The 23,278-nt window shown below is 36.9% G+C and overlaps 1 protein-coding gene across 13 annotated transcripts in view; it reads right to left on the bottom strand.

The window, feature by feature from the left end:
- STAU2 (staufen double-stranded RNA binding protein 2) overlaps nt 1-23,278 on the bottom strand; it is a 313,378-nt gene that overhangs the window by 107,530 nt on the left and 182,570 nt on the right. For 12 of the 13 annotated variants that reach the window (XM_040487583.1, XM_040487582.1, XM_040487585.1 and 9 more), the window contains one exon: nt 18,274-18,581. In XM_040487583.1, the coding sequence (XP_040343517.1) occupies nt 18,274-18,581 (308 nt within the window). Of the gene's footprint in view, nt 1-14,538; nt 14,544-18,273; nt 18,582-23,278 lie in introns of all 13 variants that reach the window. The other variant, XM_040487588.1, reaches the window with a different exon arrangement.

The following is a 23,278-nucleotide window of genomic DNA, read 5'->3' as shown; positions in this document are numbered from 1 at the left end:
TTCTTATGATTCAAAGCATCAACAGAAGCCAGAATTCTGAGGACCACTAGCCTGAAATAATTAGGGTAATAAAATCATACTACATTCTGTAAGGCACAAATCTTTAGCACCGACACAGCAAAATCTGTTGTAACAGAGCAGTGTGTTCCTACAAATGTGGCTCTAAAAATTCCACTATGCAATGTCACAGGACCTTGATTTTGATTAAAGAAAAAGTTATATAAAGATAATTTTAGAAGACTACAAAAGTCATCTCCTATTGTACTTTAAGATTTACTATTTACAAATCATATCATTTTGCTATCTTTGGTACTTTAAAATGTAAGCAATTGATCTTGACGTTTATAATGTTATAGTTCTTGTTCTCAATTTATAACACTATCAACTAACACTTTGTTTCTTTCTCATGGATTTAAAAAAATTATTCCATGAAAAGATGGGCCAAAAATTTCAATATATGTAAATTAAACATGTGCCTTACTTTGAAATTTGCAAATCTATGATAATTTTTATTTTAAAATAAGTTTCCTAGTTTGACTTGTAATCACATAAACCCAGATGAGATGCTGTAGTTGTGCATTCTGATACTAACTTTGCCAGTCCAGAGATTTCTCTTTCCTGAAGGGAAGACAAGCTACTCCAACTATTCATATAATTTAAAAAATAAAGAAAACTACTATAAAACCTTAGAGTAATTTACACTAAAAGCTACATATGTACATTTTTTCATGCCCACTTGAAACTACGAGGGGGCATCCAAATGAAAATGTAAATTCCCTACCTCCTACCTCCAAAAAAAAAAAAGAGTTGAATCAAACTGTTTCCTGCAGGGCTGAAACTCCTTGATGTTGCAGGACTACTAAATATTTTACTAATCTCAGCAGGAAACTGGTTAACTGCTTGTTTGTCAGATGTTTTTAATGGTCACCCACTGTGGGACAAAAATGAGGAGGGTATGAAAAAGACCCATGTTTAAAGACCGTTGCTCTTTGGATCACTAAGGAAAGATAAAGGCCTGTATATTCATATGTGATACCTAACAAAATCACTGTATCAAGAAAACGTGTGTGATTAGCACACCTCGAGTTCATGAACTGTGGGGCAGAGATCCCATTCCAGCCACTGCACAGATGCTCTGCATGAACAATAAAGGCTGTAAGGAGCCAAAGAGTGACCGTCTCAACACTGGAATTTAGGATAAGGATGTCAAAACACGCTGGACTTTTGCAGTGTCTGCACAGTGGCCGTACAAAAGACCTGTATCTTTATTAACACCAAAAAACAGCATTTTCTTGGCAAAGTGTGAAACAGTATTACTTGATAAATATTGCCCTAATAAATAGTGTCAGTTGGTATTAAACGTTCTTAGCTGCTTTTTTAGATCACTTGATGACATGTAAATCATCTTATTTGGGTCAATTAGGGTCAACAGTAAAAAGCTACATTATGTTAGTTATTTAACTAATGAATTAATTTATATGTAATAGATAAAATGAGTTTCTCCATGAAAATCACTTAGAGCAATGCCTAGATCACGGTTAGCATTAAAATAAATATATTAGATATTCTTCTTACTACAATTATAATACATCCCATAATAATGTACTAAAAGACATGACATGACATATAATCATTAAGAATAATATTATATTAGTATAATGCCTGTCACTGACATTCTCTAAAATTTTTCCCAATCCTTTTCATAACTAAAATCAACTCCTTTGTAACTAAAATGTAAATATATATTTAACATGCTCAGTCATTTACCTGTGTTTTAGCTGTTTGAATAACCTGTTTTACTCTGCATGCAATATGCTTGTCACATTAACATCTCTAAAAGGATAAGTGAATGAATGAAATCACATTATAAAGACTGAGACTCAACTTGTAATTATCTTTTCTCTCTTTAAGAAATTCTATGCTTGGGATAAGCTTTGAGAGTTACAAGGCTGTATTTGGCATACAAAATCTAATAGGGATGTATAGATTTATTTCTAGTGTAAGTCACAGATAAAAATTGCCTAGCAAATTCAACAACAGATGTGTTATCTGTATTGTCAAGGGAGATAAATGCATTCTTACTTTAAGGGATGAGCGTGTACATGACAAAAATCCTAAATGTTTTTTCTTTGGTTTTTAGTTTCCACTTACTATGCCAGTGGAAGTTTAAGGAGGAAGCCAATAACTTAGAAAGTAAATTATACACACACATAGTTGTTTTAGTTTGACACTTCCATCAAAAAAACCCCAAAACAAAACAAAAAAGCACTAGGTGATTTTTAACAGGCAATTCCATAGCTACCAAAAAAGAAGCTTCTGTCTCTTGTAGTGCGTACTCATGTTTTGACATACCCACATATAACCATTTACATATTTATAAGAAGAGACACTAAAATCTACAGGGCTTTGAAAGAAAATTTTTTGAAGTTTTTATTTATTTCGAGAGAAGGAGAGAGCATGTGCACACGCACGTGAGTGGGGGAGAGGCAGAGAGAGGGGAGGAGAGAATCCCAAGCAGGCTCCATACTGTCAGTGCAGAGCTGGATGGGGGGCTCGAACTCATGAACCCTGAAGTCATGACACAAACCAAAATCAAGAATCGGACGTTTAACCGACTGAGCCACCCAGGCACCCCTAAAGACATAATTTTTTAACAAGAAAAACTTCTCCTAAGGTCAAAGGGCAGTTACAGTTATTTAGGCAATTAGTACACTACCAAAGTTAAACTAACACAATCTTCTCCCAATAGAGCCAACCAACTCTAATTTTCATGTATTAGAATTCTATCGTATTGAATAGCCCTTCAAACAATGGAATCAAAGATAAGACCTTACAAATCTTCATTATATACCAGTTTATTTTATAATGGCATTTAATTATTTTTTTATAAAAATATCAGAATGTTTTGCTTTATACTCAGGAATTACAGATTTTAGAAACATACTGTATTTGTTTTTAAAATACAATTACTTTCATGATGCGAAGACCATTATGATGGCTTTTACTTCCAGACAAGATGAAATAGATTTACTTTTCCCTATTCTTCCTGCTAAGTATAAGTAAAAGCTCCTGATATTATATATAAAACAAACATAAGAGGATTCAGGAAGGGGAGAAAGAAGAAGGAAGAATCTAAGCTAAGGATTTCAAGACCCAAGAAACAACAGAGTGGTAACTCCTAAGTTTTCTCTTTGCCTTATACATCCTGGGCTGGGTGCTAAAGAAGCTGGCAACCTGAAAATGTCAATGGATATACAAAATAATAATAAAAATAATACTAATAATGCCAGAAGAAAATCTGCTTTCTCTGTTCAAAAGGCCAGAAAAGGAATAAATTAGCAAGACAGAAAACATTTAGACAATAACTGCCCTATTCCAGCCAAACACCATGGAAAAATTGGCAGACCCATCCTCACTCCCATCAGCAAAGGTCAACTGGGGAGCCTAGACTTCTATCCTTGCCAAATGAATGAGTTAACTCAATTCCCCAACTGGGTTGGTGACAGAGAAGTCTGAATGGGGAGTCAGAGCTTTTATCCCTGCTGGATCCCTAGGCTTTGTCTCTACCTGGTGATAATGAGGCACACTATGCCTTCTCACTGGGGTAGTTTCAGAACTGGCATAGTGGAGGGTCAGGACCTTCACCACTATTCAGCTATACTAAGTCCCCCTTCTCCGACAACAATGTCAAGAGAACTCAGTGGAAAAAGTAAACTTCTACCCATAACAAGTAACAAGGTGGCACTCCTATACTCCTAGTTGGTGCAGTGTTAGGGTTGCTAAAACAGAAGACAAGTAAGACAGTGAGATTTATCATACCTGAAATGTCCAGGATTCAATAGAAAATCATTCATTATACCAAGAACCAGGATCTCAACTTGAATGACAAAAGACAATCATGAGATGCCAACACCAAGATGACATAGGTGTTAGATTCATCTGACAAATGTTTTAAAGAGCCATTATAAAAATGCTTTAAAAGGCAATGACACACACATTTAAAAAATGAAAAAATGTAGTCTCCCCAAAGAAATTGAAGATATAAGAGGAATCAAATAGACATTTTATAACTGAACAATAAAATAACCAAAATTAAAAACTCAGTGGAGAGGACAGAAAAGATTTAGTACACTTATACATAGAAAAACAGAAATTCCCCAATCTGGACAACAGAGAGAAAATAGACTGAGAAAAAATGAACAGAGCCACAGAAATTTCTGGGACATAACAAAGATCTAATATTTGTGTCATCAGAATCCCGGAAGGAGGAGAGACAGTGATTGGGGCTAAAAATGTACACAATTTTGGTAAAAGATATAAGCCTATAGCTTCGAGAAGCTGGGAAAATCCTAAACAGAATAAACACAAAGACACAACATAATCAACCTTCTGAAAATTAAAGACAGAGAATAATCTTGGAAGCAGTGAGAGAGAAACAACTCCTGACCTACAGAGGCGAAACAATGGGACAGCAGTGTCTTGGCAGAAACCATGGAGATCATAAGGAACTGGCACAACATTTTTAAAGTGCTGAAAGAACTGTCAACCCAGAATTTTATATTGAGCAAAAATACCCTTAAGGAATGAGGGGAGTCCAAAACTTTCTCAAATGAGTGGAAATGTGAGTATAGGCTGCCAGTAGACCTACTCTAACAGAATGGCTAAAGTAAGTTTTTGAAACAGAAAGGAAATGATAAAAGCAGGGATCTTGGAACTCCATTGGGAAAGGAAGAAAAAACAGAAAGGAATAAAAGTGTTGGTAAATAAAATAGACTTTCCTTTTCTTCTTGAATTTTCTAAACTATGTTTGACATTGGAAACAAAAATTTTAACAGTGTCTGATATGGTTCTTACTCTTTGTGAAGGAAATATTTAAGAAGATTATATTATAAACAAAGCAGCATATGGGGGACTGAGAATGGCACAGCATCAATTCTGTGCGATTCTTACCAAAAATATGCTCAACCTCAACCAATCATGAGAAAATTTTAGAAAAACCCAATTCAAGAACATCCTACAAAATAAGTCATCACATTATTCAAAAGTGTTAAGATCATAGGGGTTGCCTAGGTGGCTCAGTTGGTTAAACGACTCTTGATTTCAGCTCAGGTCATAATCTCATGGTTCTTGAGTTCAAGCCCTGCATCAGGGTCTGCATTCTCAGCGCAGAGCCTGTTTCAGATCCTCTGTCTCCTCCTCTTTCTGCCCCTCCCTCATTCACATTCTGTTTCTCTCTCTCTCAAAAATAAATAATAAGACATTAAAAAAAGGTATTAAGATCACGAAAGACTAAAGAACTGTTACTTGATTGGAAAAGATTTAAGAGACATTGCAACCAAATACCCTGTGGAATACTAGACTGGAGCCTGGACCAGAAAGAGGACACTCGTAGGAAAACCGGAAAATTTGAATAAGATTGTATCATCATTAATTTCCCAGTACTGACAATTATACTATGGTTGTATCATTGCTAACATTAAGTTCTGTACTATATTTCTACCTAAGTTTAAAATATTTTTATTATTATTATTTTAAATGTTTATTTGTTTTTGAGAGAGACAGAGAGAGAGCGTGAGCAGGGAGGGGCAGAGAGGAGGAGACAGTGAATTGTAAGCAGGCTCTGCATGGTCCCTGCAGAGCCCAATGTGAGGCTCAAATTCACAATTCATGAGATTGTGACCCGAGCTGAAGTCAGACACTTAACCGACTGAGCCACCCAGGTGCCCCTAAAATTATTTTTTAAAGGCCACTAATAAAAGAAAACCTTTAGTGCTTCAGAATAAAGGAGATAAGGAGAGGCCCAGCACCCATTAGAGTAGGTATCAGATAAACAAGTTTTTCTACGCATATCAGAGTTTTATATTAAAAGAACCTTTAAACACAAGAGAAGGTAATCAGTGGAGATTTTCTTTGCATTAGAAAAATAAAGTCACTGGGCAATGTGGTAGTTTCTACCTACGATATCAAAAGGAAACAGGATGCAGGAAAAAAAAGTTTCTGGCAAAAAGCCTGGAAAATTACAGTATCCAAAGCATAATGACAAAGAAGCTAAAGGTTCTTCATTAAGTTAGAGATTTAGAGAGAAAAAAAATTGTTGACAGATGCCTAATCATGGGAAGCCTAGCAATGGGGACCAAGAAACTTGAACAAACAAATATCAATAAATGCTACTTGATTTCCAAAAGGTAAGAAGTTGCTGCTTATGTTGCAAATGCAAAGTGGTAGGAAATACTACCTATGACAATTTTTTTTTAGCTATTTTTATTTTTTACTCTAAGACAATATGACTATCACTATCTGAACTTTCTCCTCTATCATGAATGTCATTACAAAAAATTTCCGCTGAAATCACTTTTAATAGGGAGCAGGAACCAACAAATTCTATCAGGTTCTTCTTTTTAGCAGTTGACAAGAAGTTGATGGAGAACCAGAAGAGACTACTATTGCAGAAGCCAAGAGAATAGAAAGTTTAAGATGAGAGACAAGGTTCAGAGTTTGAGTCCAGCCAGGTTAACTGCTTCAGAAAACAAAACCCAACACTGTGCAGAGGAATGTAACAGAATCCAGAGTCTCTATAACGTATCATCGACAATTGTCAGGATTCAATCCAAAATTACTTGACCTGTAATGAACAGGAAAAGGTGACTCATACTTAAGGGAAAAGGCAATCAATAGAGACCAAATCCAATATATCTGATGTTGCAATGAGCAGAAAAGGTGTTTAAAGCCAAGCACCTATTTTTCTTAAGGATGTAAAGGAAAATACAAGCATAATGCATGAATGGACAGGAAATCTCAGCAGAAAAACCAAAACTTTGGAAAGAACCATATGGAAATTCTAGAAATGAAAATACAATATCCAAAGTTTAAAGAAAAATTCACTGGATGAAGGAGATACACAAAAGAGTCAGTAACTTATAGATCAATGAAATAATACAATTTAAAGTTCAGAGAAGGGGTGCCTGGGTGGCTCAGTTGGTTAAATGTCTGACTTTGGCTCAGGTCATGATCTCACAGTATGTGGGTTTGAGCCCCGCGTCAGGCTCTGTGCTGACAGCTCGAAGCCTGAAGCCTGCTCCAGATTCTGTGTCTCCCTCTCTCTGCCCCTCCCCACTCACACTCTCTCTCAAAAACAAATAAACATTAAAAATTGTTTAAAAAGTAAAATAAAGTTCAGAGAAAACAATATTTTTTTATGAATAAAGGCTCAGGAATCTGGGATAATATTTTAAAAAATGCATGTAAATGGAGTCCCAGAAGAAAAGAGAGAAAGGGGGCAAAAAATTTACTCAAAGAAAATATGGCCCCATATTTCTCAAATTTGATGAAAGCAATAAATATACAGTGAGCTCAACAATGGATCTCAGAAGATATGTCCAAGTCCTAACCTCTATGCTTTTGAATGTGAACTTATTTGGAAATAGGCTCTTTGCAGATGAAATTGAGTATGTCAAGATCATCCTGGTAGAGAGGTAATATTTGCAACACAAAGGACTTATACCCAGAATAGAAAAAGGACTCTCATAACTCCATAATAAGAACAACAACAAAAAAAACCCAATTAGAAACTGGGCAAAGACGTGAACATTTCACAAAGATATATAATTGGCCAATAAGCACATGAAAAGAAGTTCATCATATGGGTCATCAATGAAATACAAATTAAAATATAAATGAGATACTGCTATAGTCTTAGTAGAATAAGACTGATCATGCCAATACATGAAACCCTCATACACTGCTAGTAGGAATGTTATATGTTACAGTATATTGAAAAAAAAATCTGATGGTTTGTTATAAATTTGTATGAACACTTACCATGGGACCCAACAATTTTACTCCAAGAAATTTTTCCAAGAGAATTAGAAAGATGTCTGCATAAAATCTTGTACATGTGGGCACCTGGGTGGCTCAGTCAGTTAAGCAGCCAACTCTTGATTTCAGCTCAGGTCATGATCTCAGAGTTCTTGAGTTTGAGCCCCATGTCAGGCTCTTCACTGACAGCGTGAAGGATCCACTGACTGTGTGGGATTCTCTTTCTCCCTCTCTTTCTGCCTCTCTGCATCTCTCTCTCCCAAATAAATAAATGTTAAAAAAATCTTTTAAGAATCTTGTACAAGAATAATCATAAACAGCTTTATTCATAATAGCACCAAACTGAAAACAACTCAAATGTCCATCAACAGGTAAACTGAGAAACAATTTGTGGCATACATCCATATAGTGGACAAGTAGTTAAAAAAAAAGAAACTACTGATATATGCAACATGGATGAATTTCAGAAACATTACAAGTGAATGATGGGGTGCCTGGGTGGCTCAGTCGGTTAAGCGGCCGACTTCGGCTCAGGTCATGATCTCGCGGTCCGTGAGTTCAAGCCCCGCGTCGGGCTCTGTGCTGACAGCTCAGAGCCTGGAGCCTGTTGCAGATTCTGAGTCTCCCTCTCTCTGACCCTCCCCTGTTCATGCTCTGTCTCTCCCTGTCTCAAAAATAAATAAAACGCTAAAAAAAAATAAAAAATAAAAAAAAAAAACATTACAAGTGAATGAAAAAAGCCAGATGCAAAACTGCATGCTGTATGGTTCCATTTTTATAAAATTCCTGAAAAGGCAAAACTACTCTTTAGTTACAAAAGGACAGCTTGGTTATCTGTAGCCATGGGGGGGTGGGGTGGTAGTGAGGAAAAAAGGCTACAAAGAGGCACCAGGAAAACTTTTATAGTGATAGAAATATCCTCATCTTGACTGCGGTGGCAGTCACATGGTTGCACACATTTTTCAAAACTACATGATAAAATGGGTGTGTTTATATAGCCAATGGGGATGATTCAAACATTTAAAAAGCACAGCTATCTTTGACACAACAGTTGGAGACACTAAGTCATTGCATGTACTTCTAAATAATCATAATTAATCTCACAATTAGTTTCCTAACAACTGTTACCTTAGGATGTTAATGTCATTTGAGTTTATCGTGTGTTCAGATATGATTATGTGTTCTTCCACCTGTCCCCTGCCCCTCCTCCACATCCCACCTCCTCCACATCCGTTTTATGGTAGCTCCATGAGGGCACAAACCCTGACTGTCACTTACACTATATCCTCAGGGCCAAGAAGTATACTTGGCCTGCAGGCGGTGCTCAATATACTGCAGTTGAATTAATGGCTAAATGAACCCTTTACATTGTTAGCATTCATCTGGAATTTCTCCTACAGTATTACCCATTTCCCCTAATCAAACTTACCTCCTTCTATGGTTTCAATTACATCTAAATAAAGAGGACCCTCCAATCAGTGTGTCCTATCCTTTCTTGCTGATCCCCAGATGCATTTACAACTGTACTGGACAACTTTATTTCAGGCAACTTAAATTCCACATGTTTAGCCATTAAACATTAACTTCTTCTAAGTTTATTCATCTCATCCACACTAAACATAAAACCTTGCCCAAGTCACATCACGTTCATACTATCCTACTTTATTTCACTCCTGGAAATTCCTGAAAAAGTAGTCTATGTATCCTCAAATAGTCTCTACTTACTCTTTAACATACATACATCTTGCTGCCACCTTGACCAGGCTAGTGAAAGCGTCCTCACGGAAATCAGCACAAGAGATGATTTAATTCTCTCAGTTGTACCTTAGACAACTGTACCTCAGCCCCACTCCTCTATGCCCACCAGCTCTGCCCTAATTCATTAGTCTTTGTTATTTCTCTCCTGGATTCACACAAAACCACTTTGGTTGGTCTTTTTGCTACCAATCATGTCTCTTTTTTGTCTAGTTCATCCTTTGTATCACTGGTAGAACTGTCTTTCTAAAATACAAAACCAATGTCACTACCCTTTTAAAAGTTAAGTTCCTGGTCTCTGCCTAACAGCTAAAATCCAAACTCCCAGCAACACACAGCTTTTCAGTCTCCCTGCCAGCCACTTCCACTTTGACTCTAAGCATTTTCTGAAATGCTGTGTCCTTTCATTCTTCAGTGCTTGGCTTCTGCCTGCAATTCTTATTCACCTGAAAATTCTATGTGCTCTTTAAAAATTATTTCAAATGTCTCATCTGCTGTTCTTCCCTAATTCCTTCGGTCAGAGCTGTTCGTTCTTATTTGTGATTCTTGACATGGCTAACTACACCTAAAGTGAACACTTATCAGGTGACCCTTATGCCTCTTACTATGGGGGTAGACATTACATAATTTCATGCAGATGCTACAAATCTTTAATTATTTTTATCAAACTGTTGTGTAATGTTCAAACAATGATCCTTGGAGATAGGACTAATTTATGGTAGTAGCCAACCTTTGGCATATTGGTTTTATTTACCTGTCTGTGCTCAACTTGACCATAATTCCTACTGTGTCCAGTGCTTGACATGTTACCTATCATGTGTAGGTACTTATTAAGTGTTTGCCCAGAATGAATAGGCAGATGTCCCATTTCCTGTTCTTCAGCTAAATCAATTCCAGTATTCAATGGGCTGACAAACTCTGTAGCCAGATGTAACTTCATATCCATCTAGTTCTTTCACATACTGAGATTACTGAAAACTAATGCATTAGCTACTATTTTTCTCTTAATAAGGTTTATTCAAGCTGTCACTGTATCATCTTCAAACTGTGGTCTTCGTTTCCTCAAATGTTCCAATTTAGGACTTGATTCTGGGCTTTTCTTAAACTTAAAAAAATGACAGTAATACAGACAAAAACATGTTGAAAGTTTTTCAAATATCCCTTATCTCTGACAAGTAAGTCTGCCTTTTGATGTGACCCTGTTAAGATGGCAGAACTTTCCAGAACCTAAACTCTGTCAGGGTTTAAAATTAACTAAAAATTCCACACGGGGAAATGAGTAAACTACATTGCTAATAGAATGCTTTTACTTGTGTAGTCCCTCAAATGTGTATTTACATAATAAGATTTTATGTCAGAATAAAATTCAAACTTCCTTCCAGCTCAAAAGAGTTAGAACTCTTAAATAACTCAGACTCAGTTATGTATCTAATAGAGGGCACAAATGGATTCATAAAATCAATAACTAAACCACTATCTAGAAGACCATGGACCTCCCCCACAAACTTAGTCCTACTTACAGGGATCAATCTTCAAACACTATACAACAGTTTGGTTTAAAATAATACAAAGATCTGGGTGCCTTGGTGGCTCAGTTGGTTAAGCATCTGATTCTTGATCTTAGCTCAGGGTTGTGAGTTCAAGCTCTGCACTGGGCTCCACACTGGTCGTAAAGCCTACTTAAATCAGTAAATGTCAGTTTCGTTTCCTTATTTACCCATATATTTCCAAAATGAAGCATGCGTCTGCTATCTTAGTTGTTTGTTTTTTTCAGTGTGCAGAAAATCCTTTATGTGCAATAATTCCACATATTGCTCTCTTTTTCAAGATTTATCCTGGGTGAGAAGAGAACAATACATATGAAATTTTAACCACAGTCACTAATGAAAAAAATCTTAGACACAGCTGATTGCTGGAGAGAGAAAAATAGATCATTTCAACATGACTCAGAATGAGCACGGGTATATTGCTATTTGCCCAACATGAAGAGACTCGATGGGTAGAACAGTTAATCTCATGTCCCTAAGTAAAAATCCTATTATTGCCGACTTTTTCTAGCAAAAGGAAATTTAATTCACCTTTAGATGAAAAATAATTTCTTCAAAGATTTGATTTTCAAATGATTCCAAGTAGAATTCTCATGCTGAGCTGAAGTTTGATACAAACAGAGAAAGCTAGGTATTTCTACTTGGGGAAGACACATTAATGACAGCCTTTGTTTTTTTCTGTACCACATCAAAGTCACTGTGGTAGGAAAGGCTCTTTCCATGTTTGTATAGTACTTTTTCTTTGAAATACCTTATATGTCTTACTATGTGCGTGCTGGTACATCAAGGCTCCAAGATGAATGTCTTTGTCCTTTTGAGTTCCATGGTTGTACTCTGTAGTGACTTAGGGTGAAGTGAGTCCAGAATAAATGCATGTAGTAATAAGGGACTATTTTACTCAAGGCTTGCCTGATTCTTACCTATATTATTGTTACTGATCATGGTTTATATGCATCAGAATTTCTTTCTTTCAACCAGAAGTTTTTTTCTATAGAGTTAGAAATTTCAGCAAAATGAGTTGATAGATAATTCCACTGGTTTTTACAGAAGTACAGTTTTGTAATATGTAGTCTGCATACTTTTGGGAGTTTGGCAAAATATGTCAAGGTATAATGATACCAGAGACAATAAGTCAGTCTGCACAAACTTGGGTTGCCCATTTGAAGAACAAACCTGAATTTTAGGGTCACTGTAGAAACACCAAGCCTTTGGGAGAGTTCAAATACTAAACCAAGTCTCCAACGTCTTTGGAAAGTAGTAAAGGCCAAATCCAAAAGGGATTTTTAAAGAACGACTGCAGGGGTGCCTGGGTGGCTCAGTCGGTTGAGCGTCTGACTCTTGATTTCAGTTCAGATCATGATCCCTAGGTGCTGGGATCAAGCCCTGCATAGGGCTCTGTGCTAAGCAGCAGAATGCGCTTAGGATTCTCTCTCTCTCGCTCTCTCTCTCTCCCTCTGCCCCAAGTGTGTTCTCTAAAACTAACTAAATAACTAACTAACTAAATAAATAAATTTTTAAAAAAAAGCAACTGCAAATCAGAGCAGAATCTGTTGACCCCATGCCAAACCCACAAATGTATTTTACTCATTGCACTCTGAGTAACTTCTCCCCATTTTACACAGCCATTTCTGTAGTGGCATAAATGAAAATTTGGGCTGAGAAATAATGTAGTAAGTTATGTTTCAAGGATAAATCTAAAATTGGGGAAAAACATATTTCTAAGTGGGGGGGGTATATGTATATGCATGATTTCTTTCTCCATATTCTACGAAAAAAACCTACAAAGTTTAATTTATATTGCTCTTTGAAAAAAATAGATTCCTCGTTCTTAAAAAAAAAAAAAAGCTGGAGGGGCGCCTGGGTGGCGCAGTCGGTTAAGCGTCCGACTTCAGCCAGGTCACGATCTCGCGGTCCGTGAGTTCGAGCCCCGCGTCAGGCTCTGGGCTGATGGCTCAGAGCCTGGAGCCTGTTTCCGATTCTGTGTCTCCCTCTCTCTCTGCCCCTCCCCCGTTCATGCTCTGTCTCTCTCTGTCCCAAAGATAAATAAACGTTGAAAAAAAAAATTAAAAAAAAAAAAAAGCTGCAAATAGCCTCTTTGATGATAAATACTTGGATTATAAAAAATGAGGTACAGGGAAGAATGAAAAAGGAAAGACAAAAGGTTGATTCTCAGATTGGTCAGCTACCTTCCATACTAATTCTTAATGGAATCTGTATTATGGCCATATTCTTAAAATGTTATATGCCATAGGGGCGCCTGGGTGGCTTAGTCAGTTGAACGTCCGTCTTTGGCTCAGGTCATGATATCATGGCTTGTGGGTTCAAGCCCCACGTCAGGCTCTGTACTGACAGTTCAAAGCCTGGAACCTGCTTCGGATTCTGTGTCTCCCTCTCTCTGCCCCCTCCCCTGCTTGCATTGACTCTCTCTCTCAAAATAAATAAATGCTAAAAAAATTTTTTTAATGCTATAAGCCATGTATGTTAAAATAAATATTTAAAGGCAGCCTGTAACTGTAAAATAAGCCTGCTATAATCACATTAAACTTCATAAAAGGAGATAAAACCAGTTGAAATGTATTAAGTTTGAATTGTATTTGAAAGAAAGATTTTAAGTAGGTATTTTAAAGCTTTCTACTGACATTTTCATCTTGCTAGAAACAGTACTAACATCTAAAACTCAAAATAATAAAAAAAAAACCCTCTATAAAACCCTCCTTGATTTTGCAAAAATAATTATGGTTTAACTAAGACGACAACTATTTCTTCTTAATGTGAAAAAAGCAAACCTAGCTTATAGTTTATCCAGAGGTTTCAAAATCAACACTATTCAATGGATGATGATCACAAAAAGGGGACAGAGAATAGCAAACTGAAATTAAATTCATCTAGAAAGGATAACTTGCTAAAAGAATTTTCATTTCCAATCAAATCACTTTTCTAATGACTCATTTAAATAGAGCATGATACTATGATTTATAAGAAATATACATTTGGTCTTCACCCCTTTTTTCTGATACTAGCTCCCCATACCCTTGGCATTTCCTAAGTACTGAAAGCGATAGAGTCGTTTGCTAAGGATGGGAGCTGATCGTCAAAGGAGCCAAACAATGATTAGAGGGTTAGAGCTTTCAGTCCCATCCCCCTGACCTTGGGGGATGGGAGAGGGGCTGGAGGTGGAATCAATCGCCAATGGTCAATGATTTAACCAATCGTGGCTTCATAATGAAGTCCAAAAGGACAGGATTCTGAGAGCTTCTGGGTTGGTGAGCACATGGAGGTGCTGGGAAGGTGGTGCGCCAGGAGAAGGCGTGGAAGCTCTGTGCCCTTCCCTCTGGCTGCTCTGACTTATATCCTTTCACAATAAACGGGTGATCTAGGAAGTAAAATTCTCGGAGTCCTGGGAGTTGCTCTAGCAAATTACTGAACCTGAGGAGGAGGTTGTGGGAACCTCTGATTGATGGCTGGTCAGTCAAAAGTACAGGCAGCAACCTGGGCTTGCTACTGGCATCTAATGGTTGGTGGGGAGGGCTGAGGGTGTCTTGCAGGACTGAACCCTTGACCTGGGGCATCTGATGCTGTCTCCATGGAAACAGTATCAGAATTGAGTTGAATTCTGACACCTTGCTGGTGTCCTGAGAATTACTTGGTGCTTTGTGGGAACCACCCTACCCATACACATACACTGGAATTAGTACAAGAACCAAAAGACAAAGAAACTGTTTATATCTAATTATACAAATCTAGATTTCTAATAAAATTAGTATGGCCAAGCATATTAATGTTATAACTTAGAATAACGTAAATTATAACACAACAAAACAAAATCTACTTCAGTTCAAATGCACAGCACTTCAAGAATGTCTCCGCCATAATAACTGTCTTTAAAAAGCTGAATAGTTACAGGGCACCAGGTTGGCTCAGTTGGTTAAGCGTTTGACTTCAGTGCAGGTCTCCCAGTTCATGAGTTCAAGCCCCGCATCGGGATCTGTGCTGACAGCTCAGAGCCTGGAACCTGCTTCAGATTCTGTGTCTCCCTCTCTCTCTGCCCCTCCACTACTCACGCTCTGTCTCCATCTCTCTCTCTCTCTCAAAAATAAATAAACATTAAAAATTTAAAGAGCTGAATAGTTTTGGGGTGCCAGGATCAGTCAGTTTAGCATCTGACTCTTTTGGCTCAAGTCATGAGCTCACAGTTCGTGAGTCTGGGCCCCGCGTAGGGCTCTGAGCTGGCAGTGCACAGCCTGCTTGCAATTCCCTCTCTCTCTCTCTCTCTCTCTCTCTCTGCCCCTCCCCGCTCACATCGTCTCTGTCTCTCTCAAAAGTAAATAAAAACTTAAAAAAACTTTTCTTGCTAGAAAATAATAAGACAATCAATAAGAACATTCAGACTTTAAAAGAGGATAGTTAAAATGCACTCAATAAAACTTCAAAGAAACACTCATTTATGACAGGGATCCAGACGCTTGCATCTAAAATATGATAAAACTTAAGGTGAGCCCAAACAGTGATAAAAGTACCAAGAATGTGCAGGTGTTCAGTCACATTCTGCTCTGTGAAGTCAGCTTTATTAATAATAAGTTTAATTGCATAATAATTTTAATTATTTTGTAGATTTAAGCAAAAAATGTGAGCTTAATACCTACATTCTAGTAAGCAAATAGGCTTTCTATAATTTATAAATTTCAATTAAAGATTGAGTAATGAAAAAAATTTAAAGCTAAAACAACTTAGTTTTCAGTACACTAATATATTTTTACTTTGTAATACAATATAGCTGTCACATACAAAGGCTCTGATAGGCTTAAATCAAATTTCAAATGGTCAAGGAAGGCCAAAGAAGGGTTTATACAATATTCAATAAGCAGTAATATCTATTCAATGTACAATAACAAAATAAAAAAGTACTAACCTAGAAACACAGAAAAAGAATTTATTGTTTTAAATTCCAGAAAGAAACATAACAGAATAGCATGAAATCCATAACAAGCTGACCCTATAACTTCTAAACTACAGTCCAGATGAAACATTTAAGAAAGAGAAACAGTCTACATGTTTTTCTACCATGTAAAGATACCTGATAAAGTTAGTAACCTACAAACTCTCAACTATGAAGAACCTTTTACTGTGACATCATGAAGATATGCCATGTGCCTGAGAAGACACTAAGCCATTTCCCACAAAGATTCTGTTCACTGCTCAGATGCAGGCTGTGATCTCTCCGTGACACAGGAATTCACTCAATACCAAGCTCATTCGACCAAAGAAGCACAGTAATGTTTTCAAACCATCTGTTTATGTTCATTAGTATGTAAAAATCACAGTACACGAATTTGGAAATGTTTAACTTGTCATAAATAAGAGTATATCATCTTAGCATAAGCTTTATAAAGAGGTCTGAGCAGTCAGCCCAATAATAAGGGAAACAGACTCTCCATTTTGACTAAAGTAATTATAAAATTATAATTGTTATCATCACCAAGAATTAACAAATAAATACAAATAAAAAAATTTAAGTAGTTTTTCTGGCAGCAAAATTACATCTACCATAATAACATCTCCAAGCAAAAAAATCAATTCAGAGCTTGAATGTATTTTGTGCTTTGTTTCTATAAAAATGCAGTGTTATTCTCAGACATTTCTAAATGACTAGGTTTGTAAATAAGCAGTGAATTTCTTTTCATCACAGTTTATTTCTAGTTCATTGTGTGCAGATTATAGATGAAACTAAGAATTATTAGCTTTTCTCCAGTACTTTAACTATATAAATCAAGTTCTTTTTATTTTAAACAGTGATTTATTGTCATTCTTAAGGTAAACAACAAAACCAAATTCTAAAATTTTTTAACTTTAAATCAAGTGTTTAAAATTTCAGACGACAGAGCCAATAAGTGATAACAGCTTCTTCAATTCATATTAATAGTCTGATTAAAAACACTAACGATTACCTGGCAATAGATTTGAAAGAATCGGGTTTCTGTGAAGGCAAACAAACAAACAAACAAACAAACAAACAAACAACAAAAAAAAAACCATGCAAAATACCTGCCAAAACACAAGATCTTCTTTCTGATTTCATATCTAAACTGGTAAAATTTTTATAAATACATGATCATTCTACACAATACAGATCTTCTAGAGCATTTCTAAAGGAAATTACAGTTTTTGGTCTTAGGGAATAAGACTAAGATGGAAAAGGGGATGAGAACAGTGAGATCTGAGGGTGCAGTACACTCTTTCTACGCACAAGCACACGGCTGTTCATCCAGTCAAGTCAGCAGTTACAGTTCAGTACATGATTTTCAAGGCAACTAAGAAATCAGAACATAGGTATTTCCTCTTCCTAGAGTTAACAATTCTTTTAAAAGCTCTATCCACAAAGGACTGCTGGGGTTTTTTCCTAAAGGAACAAAGAATAGCAGGAAAAAATTCCCATTCCCAAATTCATATACACAAGTTCAGTGAGCTGTGAGCTAGAGTTAGACTAACCAGTAAAACAGAATTATTAGTACCGAGGCAGGTCCTACCCTACATGGTTCAAAACGTGATCCACTAAAACAAATACATGTTTTTATGCTTCAAACAACTAGAAAGCATGTCCTTATTGTTCTAATACCATGTTTAATTGACTCCTAAGATAACAGAGTTCTAGGATGTTGTACCTTAACGGTATACCTGAATCATTACTAGCAATAGAATGCCGACTTCAAAACTGCTATGGAAATAAAATCATCATTAGAAAACCTCAGCCTTATTGTAAATGAGGGAGAACTTAGTGCTAAATACTAACACCAAATGTATGAAAGGCAGAATTTTTGTTTGTGGAAGACAGAGTGAGAAGATAGATGCACCCAATCAAGACCAACTGGAAGACAGAACAGAGAATTAAAAATGTTCAAAAAAAAAATAATAGGAAGAAGTAGAAAAATGGAGGAGAGCCAGGAAGCAAAAGATGAATGGATAGAATGAAAAAAAAAAAAAAATGAGGCACGTGCATAGGGCTCTCTTTTTTCTGACCTCTGTGTTCCTGATACTTTACAATGTAAGTGGCATATAGATCACACTAGCAGGCAAGAATGAGCTTTCTGATGGATAGAGATGAAGGATTTGGGGCTAATGAATTTTTTTTCTTGTTTTTGTTTTTGCTTGTAATTCATACCTGAAAGCCTTGAATCCTTGCTAAATATTCCAGTTGTTTTGAAGGTTGTACTGGAGAACAAGGGGGAGTAGGAGAACTTCCTTTTAAACCTATGGCTTCAGCTGTAGGAGACGTTCCATTCATTAGGAGTTCCCTGGCAATGGTAGCTGAACTATTCGATGTGGGAGATATACTGAAGAAAGAGCTTGAGGGTTGGTTCATATCTTTGGGTGACAAATAGCCTAGAGTAGTGCCAGAGATTACTTTGTGGCGGCTGGCTTCCATCTCTTGATAAACATCAGGAGACAAATGAAGAATTCCTTTTGGAGCTATAAATAAAATGAAGGAACAGTGTTACTACACTTAAAATAATTAAAAATAAAATAGTTAACTTAATGCTTTTACTTGGTTTAGTAACCAAGTAGTAAGAAACACTGTCAATCAAGCATCTTCCTCGTACCTGCAGAGGCAGGGGCAGCCTCCGTTTAGAGATGAATAATATATAGTTCAATATTCCTAAAATCAGAAGTTTAAAAAGGTTAGGAATGTGCTCGGTCTTCAATGTGCAATTTAATTTTTTATGATCTCATAGAGACATGAACCTCTAACATACACAGCAACTGAGAGACAGTAGGTAAAATGAGGGCTGGGATCAGTCCAAATCATCGGAGGTACAAACTCATAGACCTGATGGGCTCCGGGTGCGGTTCCTCTTTACAAGGGTGTCCCACAGACAACTCTCACTCATGAACATTTCAAAGAGTGACAGAGTGCCTTCTTCCCAACACTGGCACACTGTCCTATCTTGCAAATCTCATTATGATACCACCATCTATCTGCTCGGTTGTCCAATCTAGACTCCTGGCTTTGCCTCACCCAGTAACAAGTAGTCACCATATTCAGTCTAGAATCTGTCCCTTCATCATCAAGCGCATTAGTTCATGCCAGACGGTGGACAGGTTGTGATATCAAAAGGAGTGAGCCTGGGGCTATGTTATCAGTTGGTGGGGTTGTAAACATATAAATAGAAGCACTTTCCTCTGACCACCATTTATCTCAGAGATGTTTCAAACTGCATTTCACACTGCTTGTTCTAATGTCTTTGGATCAGATATTAGCAAATCACAAATCATGCTATCTTATAAAATTACTGAGAAATCACCACTTCTGGAGAATGTGTTCTGACAGATAAAACCTAATTACCATGCTCTTGCCTGCCTCTCTCTCCTCTCTCTCTCTCTCTCTCTCTCCAACCATTAACCTTCTGATTCAAGCCTTCAATGTTTCTCACCTGAACTACTGTAACAATCACTAAAAGGTTTCACTGATACTAGTGTCTATTTCCCCAAATGTCTATAACATAGTCCCAAATAGAAGTGTTCTATGATAAATAAATCTGGGAAATAATGTAAATTATATCACACACACACATACCTACCTTTTGGAGGATTAAAAATGCACATTAGCATAGTAAAGACTGAGAAGTCCAAAAGAATAAAAATCTATTCAACTTGGTTTTACCCAGGACTTCCCAAATTTATTTTATATCTAAGTTTTTTTTTTAATTTAGATTTTAATTCCAGTATAGTTAACATACAGTGTTATATTAATTTCAGGAGTCCAATATAGTGGTTCAAAAATTCCAAATCCCAGTTTTTTACATAACATTGATAACAACTAACACTTTGAAAAATGCTAAGGCTAGTGATTTTCTTACATAAACATCTTTTCTGGCTTCCCATCACTATGCTATAAAATCCAAATTCCTTGGGATGCCATATCAAGCCCTTAATTATCTGGCTCCTCCTTACATTTCTATCCTCATCTAAATTCTTCATAAAGATCTCATGCTCCAGTCATGCAGATATATTCACACTTCTTCCAACACTCCATGCTACTTGATCCCATCACATCTTTATTTCTACTGTTCAGTTATACACGTGCGTGTACACACACATAGTTAAGCTTCTATTGCTAGGTTCTAGGTGCTGTGCTAACCAATACTGTCCTGACCTCCAGTGAGGCTCATTCTGTTGGGAGAGGAAAATGAAAAGGGCTAATATGTGGCAGGTGGCTCAGAAGAAATGAATCTAGAGAGCAGTGGGATGAGAAAGGTTAAGCACTAGGAGCTCAGGAAAGGCTTCTCGAACATGCCTGAACATGCTGAAATCTGACAGCAGATTTCAAGAGATAAGGAGAATAAAGCTGAGGAGGAAGAAAACTAAAGGCAGACAGACAAAGGCAGGGACCGGCCGAATGCGTGTGCCAGGAAACCTCAGGCATTTCCTTACCACTAGGGCACGAAGAGGGAGGTGGGAACTGCAAAAGGTAAAAAGTGGAGGTAGGGAGGGCCAAACTCCAAGGACTTTATCCTGATAACATCAAAACAAAGAAGTTATTTTATAAAATAATTTATAGCTCAAATTCATATATCAGTCCAATTTTATGGATTGATTTTATGCTTTTGTGTTAGTTTTATAATCAGGAAAAAATTTCAAATAAAATTTTTTAAAGAAAATATGCATCAAGGCACTTGGGTGGCTCAGTCAGTAAAGCATCTGACTCCTGATTTCAGCTCAGGTCATGATCTCACTGTCTGTGAATTTGAGCCCCATGTCAGGCTCTGTGCTGACTGCTTGGAGCCTACTTGGGATTCTCTCTCCCTCTCTCTCTGCTCCTTCTTCACTTGTGCGGAGATGTGCTCTCTCCCTCTCTTCCTCTCTCTCTCTCTCTCTCTCTCAAAATAAATAAATAAACTTAAAAAATATATGCACTGGAAAAAATACAGATAAATCTCACTAAACAGAGGAAACTATTTTTAACATTTTGCTTTAAAGATACAGTTTTAGTATTTTTTATATGAACTCTTTTTTGTTGTTGAGGTGAAAAAATGTGCTAAAACACAGGAATACCATATGATCCTGTTGCTTATAAAACAATGGACTTTTACTACTAATATTAAAGCATAATATTTAATTATACAAACTATTACCTTAAACAAGCCCATATTGTTGGACATCTAACTTGTTTCCAAATTTTTGTAACTGTAAACAACATAGTGATAAACATTTTTGTTTTTAAATCCTTGTTTATTTTTTTTTTAATTTTTTTTCAACGTTTTTTATTTATTTTTGGGACAGAGAGAGACAGAGCATGAACGGGGGAGGGGCAGAGAGAGAGGGAGACACAGAATCGGAAACAGGCTCCAGGCTCTGAGCCATCAGCCCAGAGCCCGACGCGGGGCTCGAACCCACGGACCGTGAGATCGTGACCTGGCTGAAGTCAGACGCTTAACCGACTGCACCACCCAGGCGCCCCTTTTAAATCCTTGTTTATAAGAAAATTTATTTAAGTTAGAAACAGAATTGCTAGTTCGAACAACATGCATTTTAGGTGTTTTTTGACGCTAACAATTTGCTCCAAATTGGCACAGCTCCACAAAAGTTGTAACAATTTCACATTCCCATATTCATATATGAAAGTACCTTTTTCCCCCTATTTTGGTATTGGATATTATTATTATTAAAACATCTTTGCGCCTCTGCTTTCTGTTAGTGTAGATAAGGGAGAAGATCTTTAAATAATATCCAATACCAAAATAAGAACCTCACTTCTGGGGAGGTGAGAGGAGCTAAAGATTTGAGTTCAAGCACCAACGATCAATGATTTAATCAATCATGTCTATGTAATGGAACCTCCATAAAAAGCCCCCAAATGATGAAGCTCGGAGACCTCCTGAGTTTCAAACATATTGACATGCTGGGAGGTTTGGTGCATCCTGATGCCAACTGCTATGGTCGAGACCCTTCTAACTGTTCATGTTATATCCTTTATAATAAACCAGTGATAGTAAATAAAATATCTTCCTGAGTTCTGTAAGCCATTCTAGCACATGATCAAACTTGAGGAGAGGGTCGGGGGAACCCCCTAAATTTATAGCCTGTTGGCCAGAAGTACAGGTGGCAGCAAAGGACGTGTGCCTGGCATCTGAAGTGGGGCAGTCTTGTGCGACAGTGTCCTTATCTGTGGGGGTCTACTTTCCATTCTGGGTAGTGTCAGAATTGAGTGGAACTGTCGGACACCCAACTGGTTTCTGGAAAATTGGAGAAATGGTTGGTATGGGGAAAAAGATCCCCATATATTTGGTGTCAGAAGTGCTGTAAGTAAAAACAGGTCATATGTCAAAAGTGATCAAACTGAATACCTTATGTGCAGCTTATTATACTTCAATTATACCTCAATAAAGTTGTAAAAATATTTACCAATTTGATAAATGAAATGTCTTATTGGTTTTTGTTTTTTCACTAGCTGCATAAATACCACATGTAACTCTTATTTGAAGAATAATTTAAATGTTATGACTCTAAATTCGACACTCAATTTAAGAAATCAAGAAACTAACAGCATTACTTCAGTATTGTTATTATACAGCAGTAACGGGCTTGCCAATAACAATATTATAAAGCAACAAAAATGCTCTCTCAACACTCAAGAGAGGCATTACCTCACAGTATAAGAACTCACGCAGGGTTCAGACTCCCTTATTCTACAGTAAAGCCTGCGTTGACTTTTCTTCACGAATAAAGAAGATTCCTTTCTACAGAGCTCAACTAGTAGAATAGATGTTGAAAGAGTATAAAGACACATGTGGATTTCTGCAGTCAACCACTGAATGATTTTCAACTTGAATATTAGTAACGGAGTAAATGCACTGGTCACAATTCGTTTAGGTTCTTCCTGTTGTAAATTTAAGTAGCCTTTCAGAAGGGTAAAGATTCTGAAAGTAGAATCAAAGTGTAATTTAGGCTATAAATACTTAAGGACTCTAACTTAATTTGCCAATTAGGCCTCCTGGAAACCTATAACAATTTATACTTCCAAATATTTTTTTTAATGTTTATTTATTTTGGGGGGGGGAGGAGGGGCAGAGAGAGAGAGACATACACAGAATCGGAAGCAGGCTCCAGGCTCCCAGCTGTTAGCACAGAACGCTGTGTGGGCTCACAAGCTGTAAGATCATGACCCA

The sequence above is a fragment of the Herpailurus yagouaroundi genome, unplaced genomic scaffold (assembly GCF_014898765.1).
Source record: "Herpailurus yagouaroundi ecotype Mexico unplaced genomic scaffold, PumYag 165, whole genome shotgun sequence".
In the NCBI taxonomy this organism is placed as follows: Eukaryota; Metazoa; Chordata; class Mammalia; order Carnivora; family Felidae; genus Herpailurus; species Herpailurus yagouaroundi.
The sequence above is the reverse complement of the archived record's forward strand: the minus strand, read 5'-3'. Positions and strand labels throughout refer to the sequence as shown.